The sequence below is a fragment of the Sinocyclocheilus anshuiensis genome, unplaced genomic scaffold (genome assembly GCF_001515605.1).
Source record: "Sinocyclocheilus anshuiensis isolate Anshui unplaced genomic scaffold, SAMN03320099.WGS_v1.1 scaffold1270, whole genome shotgun sequence".
NCBI classification, from domain to species: domain Eukaryota; kingdom Metazoa; phylum Chordata; class Actinopteri; order Cypriniformes; family Cyprinidae; genus Sinocyclocheilus; species Sinocyclocheilus anshuiensis.
The window spans coordinates 536,527-550,944 of record NW_015555837.1 but is presented as its reverse complement, the minus strand read 5'-3'; the positions used below and the strand labels follow the sequence as shown (position 1 = coordinate 550,944).

General features: G+C 36.3%; 3 protein-coding genes across 4 annotated transcripts in view; 1 reads left to right on the top strand and 2 right to left on the bottom strand.

The window, feature by feature from the left end:
* LOC107675470 (troponin T, fast skeletal muscle isoforms-like) overlaps window positions 1-3,790 on the bottom strand; it is an 8,885-nt gene extending 5,095 nt beyond the window's left edge. Inside the window, exons 1-7 of the mRNA XM_016469832.1 lie at window positions 3,661-3,790; window positions 2,497-2,542; window positions 2,336-2,349; window positions 948-966; window positions 811-856; window positions 593-709; window positions 423-500 (exon numbers count right to left, since the gene is read on the bottom strand). Coding sequence (XP_016325318.1) covers window positions 423-500; window positions 593-709; window positions 811-856; window positions 948-966; window positions 2,336-2,349; window positions 2,497-2,542; window positions 3,661-3,790 — 450 coding nt within the window. The remainder of the gene's footprint in view (window positions 1-422; window positions 501-592; window positions 710-810; window positions 857-947; window positions 967-2,335; window positions 2,350-2,496; window positions 2,543-3,660) is intronic.
* A 1,276-nt stretch (window positions 3,791-5,066) lies between these two features.
* On the top strand, window positions 5,067-12,014 carry LOC107675453 (titin-like). Its single transcript, XM_016469803.1, has 3 exons — window positions 5,067-5,234; window positions 5,533-5,583; window positions 7,779-12,014. The coding sequence occupies exon 3, from the start codon at window positions 7,793-7,795 to the stop codon at window positions 10,790-10,792; it is 3,000 nt and encodes a 999-aa protein (XP_016325289.1). The 5' UTR covers window positions 5,067-5,234; window positions 5,533-5,583; window positions 7,779-7,792; the 3' UTR covers window positions 10,793-12,014.
* lsp1a (lymphocyte specific protein 1 a) overlaps window positions 6,435-14,418 on the bottom strand; it is a 33,128-nt gene continuing 25,144 nt past the window's right edge. For both annotated transcript variants that reach the window (XM_016469804.1, XM_016469805.1), the window contains exons 11-13: window positions 13,151-13,243; window positions 12,917-13,020; window positions 6,435-7,610 (exon numbers count right to left, since the gene is read on the bottom strand). In XM_016469804.1, coding sequence (XP_016325290.1) covers window positions 12,955-13,020; window positions 13,151-13,243 — 159 coding nt within the window. In that variant the 3' untranslated portion in view covers window positions 6,435-7,610; window positions 12,917-12,954. The remainder of the gene's footprint in view (window positions 7,611-12,916; window positions 13,021-13,150; window positions 13,244-14,418) is intronic.

Here is a 14,418-nt window from a genome sequence, read left to right as displayed (position 1 = left end):
CAATTGAAGTGAGTGACAGCTTTTTAGTGATTATATGGAAGCGCTATTTGCTCGCTTTCTAGGCAGGCTATAATCAATTCAGAATTTGAATAAAAGTTTTGTTTTAGGTGCTGCTAACAGGACCAACAGCCACATACCCTGTACATGCAGCAAAGTTTCAGGAGTGACTGAAAAAGAGAGAAGGGTCTGGCTGCAGCTGGCTTTTGAGTTTCTGCTAGTGATTTCTATGGAGAAAAATCACTTCCTGCCCTCCAGCTGCATTTCGCGCGTCATCAGAATCACCTGATTGCAAACAACCTATAACATTGCACGTTAAAAAAGTTACAGTTAGTGTGACTTCAGTGGCATCTTTATGTCTCAGTCATGGTCATCATTGTTTTAATGAACAAATTAACAGTACTCGCAAGGTCAGTGATACACACCTCACGTCTGGCCTTGCGCTCCTTATCTTTTTCAGCTCGGATCCTCTGCTGCTCTGCCCTCTCAGTTCTGCGCTTCTCCTGTTCGAAGACAGAAAGCACATTTCATTCACGACTTCTTATTCTGAGGAAGATCAGACTAACGTTTTACATCTCGGTTGACGTTCACTCACAATTCTCTCCTTGAGGGCGATCAGCTCCTCCTCCTCTTTCTTCCTTTGCTCGAAATGAGTGCCGATGAGGCACTGCAGCTCAAGAGTGTCCTTGTTCCGACGTTTCTTCTGAATGTCCTGCATTCAGACATGCGAGAAACAATGTTGTCATCAATGTTGTCTGACAAATACATGGCTATGTATATTTTAAAGACTCCCAAAGATACATGAACTCTTACATCAAAGTCCACTTTCTCACCATCTGGGATCTTGGGTGCTGATGGCCTGTAGTGAAAGAAATAAAATGAGCATAATATATCTTAAAATCTATTAATTTTATTCGCTGTAATGTGCAAAGGTTCTTACTAATGGTTACTTGAACTTTGGCTTCTCTTCTGTATTAGGAGTAAATAGGAGAAAGTTTGTTATTGCGTTATAGGGAAATCCTTATGGGGCAGTATAGTTAAAGGTACACAGCAATATTAAAATTTTAGCATAGCACTGCTTTCACAAAATTAGTATTTTTGTTAACAAAATTAGAAGGAAAGGAAATTTAATTAATGAATAGATCAATAATAGACTGTTAAATAATTTATTATTGAATATATGTAAAAGTGTGTGTGTGTGTGTGTGTGTGTGTGTGTATTCATATATATATATATATCCTCTTCCATTTTGAAATTAGATAAAATAAAAATAAAAAAAATAAAAAATGTATATATAACCACATTTTTTAAAAATGTAATTATAGATGTAGATAATTTATTAAAAATAATACATTAAAAATGATTTTAAAATAAAACAAAATATGAGTGAAATTAAATGAGTGGGTAGGTTTTCAATACAAGCCATGCAAAGCAAACTCAAAAAAAAAAAAAGGGTCGCTGCACAATTCTTATAATTTAAAAACTCTTTCACCCATTTCATTTCAAAGCCTAATCTCTGGATAGATTATTGCCCAAATTTGTATGGACTATGGTTAGCTTGTATATATTTTTGGATTAGTCTTGCTCCATCCAGTATGCCACTCTTGACTAGAAGGGACAGCGTTATAGATGTTGTCCACTAGGAGGAGGCTGCAGACAACTGAAACAAGGGACACAGCAGTCCCTTCAACATGATAAAGTGGGATACATCTGTAATCAACATACCTTCCTCTTCAATGACAGGAAGCATTAAACGAGAACAGAAAACAAGAACAGAATGGATATTAGCAATTATAATACTAAGGGACCGAATCTGCCAACAACGACATTTTTCCACCAACAAAAACTTTTTTAAAAAGACATACCTGCCTTATTTATGTTTTATTGTATTTATTTATACATTTATTTCACATAAATATATTTGCACATTTATTTATTTATACTTTTTATGTCCGTAAGATAATGTTATTCACATTGTGTGATGAAAGCACTACAGATTCAGTGTAAATAAGATAAATGCCATTGATATACCTCATTGTTTAATAAAATCAATCAAATAGAATGTAAAAATCAAAGCTCAAAGATGGAGACCAGGATGTTTTACATATACAAGTTGTTACTAACAGATGAAAGTTGCATCCATGGAATGATCATTTTAGAAATGATTTAGCACCAGTGCAGCAGTATCATAGACTGCACAATTATTACATTTATGCCTACACAATGACCATAAGGAGAAATGGCGAACTGATACATTACAAATATTTACATTGTTTAAAATAAAATAAATGCTCAAGCAATAATATTTTACAAGAAAACATTGAAAAATTGTACTCGCCCTCAAAATGCTCGCTGTAAAGAACAAATAATAAACAGAGGCTTGATTATGCCCTGTTAGTGTACTTCATACAAATGCCGTTCAATATGCATAGAAAAGCATGTTTTAAAGTTCAGTTGGACTACAAAATGAAGGAAATTCCTTGGAAGTATGATACTTACACCTCCTCTGTGTCTGACATGGTGATAGTGGACTTTGAGACTAAAAGAAAATGAAAGAATGATGCACAAATCAGAACCTCAAGGCAAGACTGCAAGGAGTCTAATGAATACATATAGTGATTCATAAAACTGTCATGAAAGCATCTCTTCCCTTTCCCGTTGGCCCCTTCATGCTGAACTAATGGGGCTTTTTGCCAAATGAAATAATCAATATAAATGAGGACCAGGAATGTAGGGTGCAAATACTTACTCCAAAGTTATGTTGGCCATAAACCAGAATATGTATTACATTTTAAGGCAACAATTATATCTTTGTTTATAGTAGTCTGCTATGCTTTTCACTTTTCGGTTTCTCACAAGATGTATAAAGTAATTTTAGCTAAGCGTTGACCAAATCTTCTTATTAGCTGACCTGTGAACTGGCTGACGCATGCTAAATGAGAAATGCCCTTGCTCATACTTAGATGTATGTGAAAGTTTGTATTCCACGTTGCCTGGGAGATTCATGGCCTTTTCAAGAGAGTTGAAAAGATCAAAAGACAGACACTTTCCTTTAGAACATCTTCTTAAGTGGACAAAATGTGGACAAAAACTAATATTTATTTTTATATTGCAGGACTCAGATTTGACAAAATACTACAAAAATCTTTTTATGATTTGATTAATTCAAATTTAAAATCAATCAATTGGTAACTTCTGAATAATAGTCAGGAAATGGATGTGAGTAATCCCTACAAGCATCTCAGGTCAAAAAGAATTTGACAGCTGCACTTAATAGGCCCAAACATTTTCCAGTTTCCAAGTTCCAGCTCAAGTTTTTTCTTTCTTTCTATATTTGGACATAGAAATTGTAGATAATATCTAATGAATAAATTATGTCATTCAGGCAACTTAAAATAAATTAAATGTAAATGTAATTTTAAAGATATCCAGCTTTATTTTATATGTAAACTTTAAGGTTTCAATAATTGAATAAGCTTTTGATGCAACTAAATGGATTAGGCTATATGAACTCCACAAGTTTGTGTAAAACATGATGAGTTCACACATTCATTGTCACAAATTGTCTTAGTCTAAACTCACTCGCAACTATGTACAAGCTTTCCTGCCCTCGCAATTTCCTCACCCATTACACTCGTGCCCTCTTTCACTCTTACCTCAGAAAAGCTGAAAGAAGTGAGCTCCCTGCTGGCGGAGACTGGTTGTAAAGTTCAGCAAACATGCAGCCATGAAAAAGTCTTTCTGTTATAGTGAAACTTGATCTGTGAAAATCTCCCATTGGTGGAGATTCCATAGTGGGAAGGGTAAAGAAGGGAAGGTCCAGATCTTGGCCCAGGCACTGAATAAGTTGATGGACAAGGGTTTGAGGAAAAGTAACAGAGGCATAAGTTTGGAAGAGTGAGCTGAGACACTGTTGCTACATTTGCTGTGGGACTATGTAAGCACAATGAACGCATTTTCTGAATGAGATGAATGTGAGTGTGATCAGCTTGCCTTTTGGTGTTATTTTCAACATAATGGATAAATGCTTCAGACAAAGTTGTGAGGTGTTCCCCAGGGCTCACTCCCAAGTCCACACATGTTGTGTTAGGAACTCCTCAGTGATATGAAACTGTTTGTGAAATGATATGAGTTGTACTGTAACTCCAACTGGTGTAAATGTTTCATACAGATACAGTTTCCTTTTTTCATTGTAAATGTCTATAGGTCACTAATATGGCAATACATTTCTGTAATTTAATTTAAATGGCATTCAACAATTAGATGCAACCTAGTAACTCTGAACTCTATTCTCCGTTGTTGATGTAAATTCATTGATATACCAATTGTAGCAATTCCAGCCTGGCAATAACAATGCATAATTATTAATTATAATAAACAGTATAATCAAATATGTAAATAATACATTTACATAAATCAGGAGCTGGTAAAACCTCTTACACCACTTTACATTCAGTAGATTGGTGAATTTCATCAGTTACATTATGCGCATATACCATTTAGATGAGTTTCATGCTTTTGTATTTTATAATGTAAAAAGTGTAAATATCAGCTTCATCATATATGCCAGGAAGATTGATGTTTGTAAATGAACACATGAGCTCTTTGGTGTAATCAGATCAGATGGCTTTTTATTCCAACCATTACTTCTTGCCTGAAGCTTCCATAAATATTTAGCCAGTTCACAGGATTAAGTTTCAACTACGTTTAATCACACATAGTGCTCATTTACACTACAACTATACTCAGAGTTCAGGTGCAACATTGGTAATCAACATGAAATAAGAATGTTGTTCTCATTTTTTCTTGTTTAATATCCTGTTTGGTGTATTTGAAGAAAGTGTCTTGCAAGCAACAAGTGAACAAATTTAAAAAGTTGGCTCGCAACAGAGCTCCAAAATAAACAACTACTTCTTCTTAACTGTAGGGGGCGTTGTGCTTATAGATTGTGTAGATGAGGGTGTGTGCATCAGGTGTCATGGGGGAGGGGGGACACTTGATGATATCTAAGGTGACCTGGATGCCCCCTGCTTCGCTGACGGTTCCCTCTACACCGTCACCACTCGCCATGCATTCTGAGTAACAGACTCAGGGTTTTATTTTTGGACTGCTATGGAGCCTGTGCCTTCCATTTGAAGGAAGGGGAATAGTTGAACTCAACATGAGTCTCCCGTTCTGACAGTCCAAGCTGGGACAAGCAGGCAGCCACCGCACACCCCTGAACAGCAGACAAACAGGTATAAAACCACAAAAAAAATTGCTTGAAATGTGATATTTTTGTCTTTCGGTTATTATTATATGAATGCCTAGTGTGGAAGTGCATGCCATGTCTGTCCTTTGTGAAAAGGCTTCAGCAGTTTGTTACAGGCTAACTTGACAGATTTGTGCAACAGGATTGTAATAACAGTATTAAACTGAGATTAATAATACCAATATTTGTTTAAATGTCACCATATTTTAGGTATTTTATATTTAAAATGCAGTTGCTTATTTTCAAGGACATGTATAATAAATCATGCATGTTTATATGTACAGGGGACCTTGTCTGAAGTGTCTTCAACTGTCTTCTGTTACAATCATCTCTTGGTAAGTTATCTTTTTTAAGCACATGCGTATAAGTACATACCGCCACAGAACACATATTTTTACATGTACAATGATTTTTTTTTCACCAGGTGGTTGCTAAGAAGCAATTATGCTGTGCATGATTTTACTGCTTTGCTATTCTTGCCCTTTCCTCTTTTGAACTTGCGTCTTGGAAATTCTCCAAACTGCTCAGCCTACCAGGGCCTTAAAAGGACGACCTCCTCTCATATGGTTCTTCTTTGTGTCACTCTGGGCTAGAGGCTTCTTTTACAAGCTTTTACAGGTGGCCCACATGTGCACTTTTGCAAAAAGATTGTGTTATACAGACACAAAATAAGTAATTATGCTCAGTATCTCATACTTTAAAAAATATTTCCTAAGTCAACTGGATTTAATTTGTAGTCAGTTTTTGTATTTTGTAGTCAAATATCTAAACATCCCTAAAATAAGAAATTTCTCATACTAAAACATGTTTTAGGAGAATATATACTGAATGCAGTTTTTCTTTCCCCAATGGCTTTTTTCTTATATTTTCTTATACATTTTAAGCACAAATATAGCTACATTTAGTGAGATTTATTCTTGTATTTATGCTTTTCCAAAAAAGAATTATAAACCCACTAATTCATAACATTTATATATAATTATTATCTTTATTATTGCATAAATGAGCCAGGAAATGTCCACGAGTGTTTCATGAATATCATTTATGAATAATTAATAATTAAAAAATAATTATTATCTCAATGTGTTAAGGTAGTTTAGTAAAAATATCAATACAGTATGCATCAGTACAGTTTGAAAAACTTACAAGCAGTTCTGTGATATATGATCTTAGGTTGTGCGTCAACAGAAACCACTGAATCTGATTGGTAGTAAATTTTCAGTGATTTATTATGTAGCTGCCCCACCTATGACTACTGCCCCCAGATCTCTTGGCATTGGTTTACAGTGAGGGTGGAAAGTGGCACCACACTCTGTGACATGGAGCAGATGACTTGCTCATTTGCTTTCACCCTTAAATTAGGCCAATGAGCTATCCTAGATGTGTTGTGGAAGTTTACTGCATGGGAACATGTCATAACTGAGACATCTTATCAAGTGAAAACCATTCTGATATTTCCATTTTACATTGAGAATAAGCAGCCAAAATCTAAATTAAGAATCATACAAAATATCAAATTTATTGAAAATAAAAGCTGTAATGGCCTACAAATTACATTCTTGTTTTAACCATTCTCAATACCAGTGGGTAGCACAATGCTTGTAACTAAACAAACATGTTTAGATTAATATTATAAATATGATAAATGGAGAAATTCCAGTGTTTTCTTGAAATCCAAAAAGTGTAGTCAATTATGCATTATGCAAAACTATGAAGAACTAGAGCAGAGAGGCAAGAAAATCAATGTCATATTTGTAATAAAATATAGCAGTAAAAACATTTGTGACTTAAAATGCATAAGAATCAGCTGCAGGAATTTGGAAAATGTTTTTGGAATATTCTGTTCATCTACTATTCAAGTCTATATAAATGTAACAATGTGTCATAGTATAAAAATAGCATAGATAATCAATATAAAAACAGTTGACAAAAATCATCACTATTTGATCTATTTGACATTCACATTCAGTTCATACATTGTTAGAAGTGGGCATAATTTCAGCACAAATACTTCAGAAAATACTGAGGGGGAAAAAAAAGAAACTAAGACTTTATATTCTGTTGCAATTGGTCAGATTAGAATAAGTTTGCTTTTTACATGCGACAAATAGATTGTAGGGAAACGTCCCAACGTCATGCCATTAGAACAGTCAAAAATTTAACAATCATAATAAAATAATAAAAACATAAAAGCACATACAATTTAGTGTAACAATTTAGTGTAATTGTTTCTTCCTTATGTTTTGAAAAGTTGACTGAAATATTGTATTACATATATGTTAATGTATATGTGTTCTTGGTGAATCAGGAAAGATGTTATTGCTGTATTAAATTCCTCACAAGCGATCACTGGAAAGTTCACCTGAAAAAGAGAAAACAAAAATATTAGTGAACAAAGTTTTTTGCTGATTTATTTTACAATGCCTAATTTTGGAATGGTTTGCACCTTTTTACCATTATTAGTCATAACAATCATTATTCATTATTGTTGTGTTCAAAGTACACAATATCTGTTATTTATTTCTTTCAGGGGCTGAAGATTTAATGGCTGTCAATGTTGGCAATGCTGCTCAGGCAGGCCTGCTTTCCCAGCAGTACCCCCCACCTTTGCGTCCCAAACCTGGGAAAGAAAATGTCCGGCTCCAGAAACTACTCAAGAAGACAGCGAAGAAAAAAGCTGCAGCCCAGGCCTCACAACCATCGGTCCCCTTCCGCTCAAGCCTCTCTCCAGTAAATGAAGCGAGCCCTGACCTGGAGCACAGTGATCACTCAACACCTCCCAAGACTCCAGAGACACCTTTCTACATTGGCACGGTACACCCACGCTTCAACGTCCGACCACTGTATCAGCATGTATCGTCTCCTTATCCTCATCACAGAGGATTCACTTACGGCAAGACGGCAAGGTTTCCACCACAACCATATGCGGCTCCCCAACACCTGTCTCCAGCATTTACATACACCGCCTCACCAGTTCCAGGACTTGACACACATGCTACGGCATCAGTCACTATTCTACAAACTTCACAAAGATTGGAAGTCAGCTCAAATCTTACCACTCATGTAACCTCTAAATCTCCAAGCCCTCAGCCAACCATTCTGAATGTCTCTAGAACAGCAAAACCGTTGTTTGAAGTTCCTCAAATCACCAATTACACAGCAAAATCAGTAGGTTTGAGAACACCTCATGCATCACCAACAAGGAGTAAAACACCTACTGCAGATTTATTGAGAGCCCTGACACCAACATTTGAGGTTAGAAGGACAGTGACACCAACATCTGAAATAAGAAGAGACAGAACACCAACCAGAGATATCACAAGGATTACAACAACGGCATTTGAAGTCAAGAGGATTACAACCCCAACTTCAGAAATTAAGAAAAGCCAAACTCCAACTTCTGAAGTCTGGAAAGAGACAATTTCATCTTCTGAAATAAAAAGGGTCAGTACTCCAGCTTCAGAGACTAAAAAAACTGCAATGCCGACGACACCTGAGACAAAACGGGGTGCAACTCCAACACTCGAGACGAAGGGGGTTACAATACCAACAAGAGTAAAAACACCAACATATGACTTTACTTCAATAAAAACACATGCAGGACGTCCCAAGACACCCTCACATCATGTGTCACGTGTTAGAGTATCTGTGACTGAGATTTCAAGACCAAATCCACTTTTATTTGCTGTATCTCCTGTGCACATGGAGGGCAGAAGATCCAAAACGCCAACGTCAAGTTTGACTGGTCCACAAGAAGAAATGTATAAAATTTCAAATCATGTGAATGATACTACTCATTCAAAAATATTAGAAAATGGGGAAATAGATGTCAAATCAACTGAACCCTTACAAGAAAAGCTGGATAAGGCCACAGGAAACCTGTCAAAACTTGAGTCATCAAAGCCAAAGACCCAAATACCCAAGGAGAGCTCAAACCTTAATGCAAATGAGCAGCCAAAGCCTGAAACTCCAACAACACCCAAGATTGAACCTGCGCAGCCTGGTTTATCTTCAGTTGGGTATCAGAAACCTTTATCTAGAGTCCTTCCATTTGCAGGTCAAAGACCCAAAACACCAACAGCACCTAAATCCAAACCAACATATTATGGATTGACTCCCGCTGAATATGTTGCCCATGGAGGAATAAAGAGTTGCACACCCACTTTTAGCATTTCGACATCAACTGCGCTGCCAAGTGTAGAGGCAACTCATCTTACAAAACACGAACCAGTAGTACCTCAATCTGATGAAAATGTGACCATGACGAATGGCAAGTCTGAGGTAAAGCCTAACGAGCAGGTTGAAGTCCAGCCACCTCAGGCTGGTGTTGTTAAAGAGGAAACCGCTGTGGTGGCTCCACTTCCAGAGGTTCCAAAGGCAGCATCTGAGCCAGAAGCAAATTCTGTAAGGGACATTCCCAAGCCAACTGTGCCGGAATTAAAAACAAAAATTCCTGATGTTAAAATTCCAACTATTGTGGTATCTGTAGCTGATACACCACCATCAGAAGCAAAAGCAGAGCCAATAAGTACTGTGACACCAAGAGTCAGAACTCCAACCTATGGATCTCCCAGATTTTCCCAAATGATACCAACCCCTCCAACTGTGACGGAAACTCCAAAACCTGAAAGTAAGGCTGTGCCATTATCTGACCAAGATGTGGGAAAGCCAGCACTTCCAAAGGTGTCAGAAGGTAAAGTTAATGCCAAAACAACCAAAGTACCAGAGAAGCCAACAGAGACAAACATTTATTTGTTAGAGAGAATTAAGAAGCAGAAGCTTGAAGCCGCTTCTTCTGAAAAAACTCCTGATAAAGGAGAGGTTAAGGATGTGGTTAAGCCACTGGCTAAACCAAAAGAAGACAAAAAGGACCTTAAAACAAAGGACACTGAACCTGAAAAGGTTCAATCTAGTCCCCAACAGGAGATCAAGCCTGCAGTGGAAAAGAAGGAGGAGGGTGAGGAAGGCTCCTCCCTGACTGCAGAGCCTCTCTTGAAGGTGATGCAGAAACCAAAAGGCATGAAGTCAAAACTCAGTGGCTGGTCTCGCCTTAAGAAACACATGGTGGTTGAAGCAGAGGAGCCCAATTTTCCAGAGGCAGAGTCTGCGTCAAAGAAAGACATCCCTCCCAGCACTGATCAAAATGTAAGTGAAATGCAAAATAAGTCTGAAGCCGAAGCTAAGTCTAGTGAGAGCCAGGATAGTAAAGACTCCCCAAGGGCAGCAAAAATGTGGGATGCTGTCCTCTTCCAAATGTTCTCCACCAAAGAGAATATAATGCAACAAATTGAAGCCAATAAAACTGAGGAGCAAAAGAAGATGGAGGCAGAACAGAAAAGGTCAGAAGAGATTCCCACATTTGCGCATTGTTTGCCAGTTCTCCTGTACAGCCCGCGGTTTGATGCCAGACGACTAAGAGAGGCAGCTTCGCGACCAGCAACAAAGATTGCAACAGTTTTTGAAATGGGACTCATAGGCCGCAAAAATAAAGACGAAGAACCAAAAGACTTTAATAGAACAGCCAAAGGCTTCAGTATTTCTTAAACCACTGGCGTCTAACTGAATAACATAGAAATAATGGGCAAGGATATTGTTAGCTTTCATTGCGATGGTAGAGTTCTGTTTGTTATCCAGTCCAATTCTTTACATATACTTTTATAACTTTATAACAGGTAAATTGGCAAGTAAACTAAAAAAAAAAAGATCTGTCAAATGCACAATATCTTATTTGCAGTAGGTATTGCCCACTTGTCAACTGGCATTAACCATTTAAGCTAATTAGAATATTGAATAAAGAAAAAAAAATCATATGGTTTTGAAGCTTTTAAATTAAAGACTTTATTGCTTAAGACTTCCAAAGCTTATGTCAACATTTTTCATAAGCATGTTAAATATGGTAATATTTTGATAATACTTACATCCCTAAACATTTTCATCATCAAAAAAAAAAAAAAAGATAATTTCAAAAATTTGTATAAAAAAGAAGTATTATCACTCCAGCCTGCCACAAGACACAAAATCAAGAAAGTGTTTTTGGGTAAGAAAATGTAAAATATATGCAGGGTTTAGGCATCTAAAATTTGAAGTTACCTCACTGTATTCTTTTTTAACATTATGATAAAATACACCACACCTTTTTCTTAGCAATATTTTTCTACCGCCAGTATTCTATGGTGCTTAATGGGGCGTAAAAAGTCTTTGTGAGGATATGATATTATACAAGATAACATGGTGTTGAGGGACAAATTGCTATTGTATGTTTTTGAAGGTGTAGGGACAATTGAGTGAGTTTTAGATGGGTGGGCAAGTGGAACTGGTAAAATGCAGAAGGATTAAGAGATAGTATAAGAACGAGATGTATACAGTAAGTATGCTAAGTTTTGGAAATTTGTACTAAGCCTTATTAGTACCGAAAGCAAGGCATGGCGCACTCTGCTCTGCTGCCCTGCTTGGTGCTCAGTGTTGACAAAGAGCTTTCACTGATGGAGCTTTCCAAACCTTAAATATACAGTAAATGGTTGCTTCAATGTGATTAAATACATAACAGCGAATGCTGATTGTCAACTCATGCATGTTCTCATTTCAGGTAATGTTAAGTTCGTGGGCTTGGCCTTTTTTGCATGTTGGTCTTTTATTGCAGAAACCGTCAGACTGAGAACATTTTCTCTTTACTGATGTTGATGTGTATACTGCTTTGCATTCTAAGGTGCACTGTACTAGATTTAATGTTATTTTATATATTTTTTTTATAAAATACCTGTTTTGAGAGAGGATATTTTGTATGACTACTTTCATGCCATTGAATGAAAACATTTGCATTGTGATAGCAGCTTGCTGTGATTTGTTTGAGATACTGTATCGATATATTATCAAACAGGCATATGAAAACCCTGCAGACTGCAAGATTTCAAAAGGTAAAATAATTTTCAAGTGTTTTCAGATATAGCCTATTTTAAAATGAATTATATTACCTCTCCAAAGTTTACTTGAGACATAACGTTTTTATGCAATATTCTTATTTCAACAACGTTTTGAATTAGAACAATGACATTTATTTAGTGAGATTAGTTTTTAGGACTCTCGTTAAAAAAAAAGTACATTAGTGTCAGTGTGTACTTATGAGGAAATGGAAGTCATCCCATAAGGCACTAGAAATAATGTAAGCGTATTTTATGCTCTAATGCTACAACATTCAACATTTTAAAACTAATCTTAGCTAGCTTGCTACGTAGCTAGTTTTTTACTAGCCTGATAGCTAGTTAATATTAGATAACATTACCTAGCACGCCTCCGCTAGTCTGTAAAAAGGCATGTGTTCATGTTCCCATTGTGTTTTTTGGGGAGGCATTTTTATTTACAGAATCATATTTTTATTGTTAGCTTTAAATTAGGTATATGTTAGGGTGACCATACATGCCAATTTCCCAGGACGCGTCCTGGCCAGGATTTCTATATTGCCTAAAATGCTACGTAGCTAGTTTTTTACTAGCCTGATAGCTAGTTAATATTAGATAACATTACCTAGCACGCCTCCGCTAGTCTGTAAAAAGGCATGTGTTCATGTTCCCATTGTGTTTTTTGGGGAGGCATTTTTATTTACAGAATCATATTTTTATTGTTAGCTTTAAATTAGGTATATGTTATGTAAAATAGAAGAAAGCGTCTCACTTTCTCACTCATTCGGGTAGACACTGTAATGATCACCATCAAATCTTCTCGTATTTCCCATGGCCTGTCACAACAAACTTGCATCGTTTACCCGAGGAGGAGGCCTACAAATATTAATAAAATAAAAAAGTTGAGTAGAAGAAATAGCATGAGAGGCATTCAGTAAGAGATTCATTCTCAACCTATATTTATCATTTTGAGGTTTATCAGTACATTTCTTATCTGAATATTTACCTTTCCTCCCAGTCCCGGCCTCTCGGCTGCAGAACCTTCTCCAATAATTTCCCACATGTTCTTTTTCTGCAGAACATCTCCAGGTTTAACATCCTGGAAATGAAAATTAGAAGGTATTGTTGAGAATGACTTTATTCTGCTAAATCTGCTGAAAGCTGTACTGCCATTATCCATTCATGGAATAGTTGACATGAAATTTAAGTCATTATTCACTGATAGACTGATTTGATCATTGAGTCACTGAGTTGAACTCAAGAACTACATCGATCTGATTCTTTGAATCATCAAGGCCGATATTGTGAACCGGATCAAAAGACTCATTTAAAATTTCCAAAAAAAATACAAATTATCCACAATTTTGGGCATGGCTACTTCTCATAAACTTTAATTATTGAGGCAAGCTATGGGTGATATCAAGATTTTCCATGGACAGAGCGGACAAGTTGTATGAATTACTTTTTATGTTTTTTGTTTTTTTTTGTCCTCTGTCTTCAGAATTATGCCTTTTGTTTTCCACAGAAGAAAGTAAATCAAACATGTTTGGAACAACGTGAGGGTGAGTAAATGATTTTGGGTGAATTATTTGTTTAACATAAACCAGGTATCATTATGGTAAACTTAAAGTGATATTACACAGTCTTAATCTAGCATCACTCAATTAATTCAAAGATAAAATGCAATCATTTAGCCTTTTATTTTTTTAATTTTACAAAGAAAATGTTTTGTCTTCAAAAGCTCTTATGTTTGATAGAAACAATGTCTATTACATCTGGATGTAATAATCTTAAGGTTTGTTCTTCAGACCTTAACCGCTAACACTATAAACCACATAACCACATCAAAGAAGATTGCAGTTTATAGGACAAGACAACTGATTAACTGGATTTTGTGAAAATGAGGGGGAAAAAAGTGAAGTTGCAGTAGCTCATTCTGCCACAAGGGGGCAACATAAATGTACCTTTTTGTTGTTTTACTGTATATATTAATTTTTCTACTTAGAAACAGCTGTCTCAGTCTTTCAAAAAATTATATATATATATATATATATATATATATTTATTACACGGCTCTGTGGAATACTTGATTCTGATTGGTCAATCGCGCCATCCAGCGGTATGTTATTCCCAGATAACAACCGCCAAATGGAATAACACACCGCTCATCCGGGTACTACGAGTTATCTTGACCGCTACTACTTATATGCTTAACGAGTCACTCCGCTATCGTTGACTGTCTGGCGCCATCTTGTGACTGAAAACACTTAACCA

Bases quoted from the DNA above. Each gene is read 5' to 3' on its own strand.
- LOC107675453 (XM_016469803.1), top strand. From the start codon at position 7,793: ATGGCTGTCAATGTTGGCAATGCTGCTCAGGCAGGCCTGCTTTCCCAG.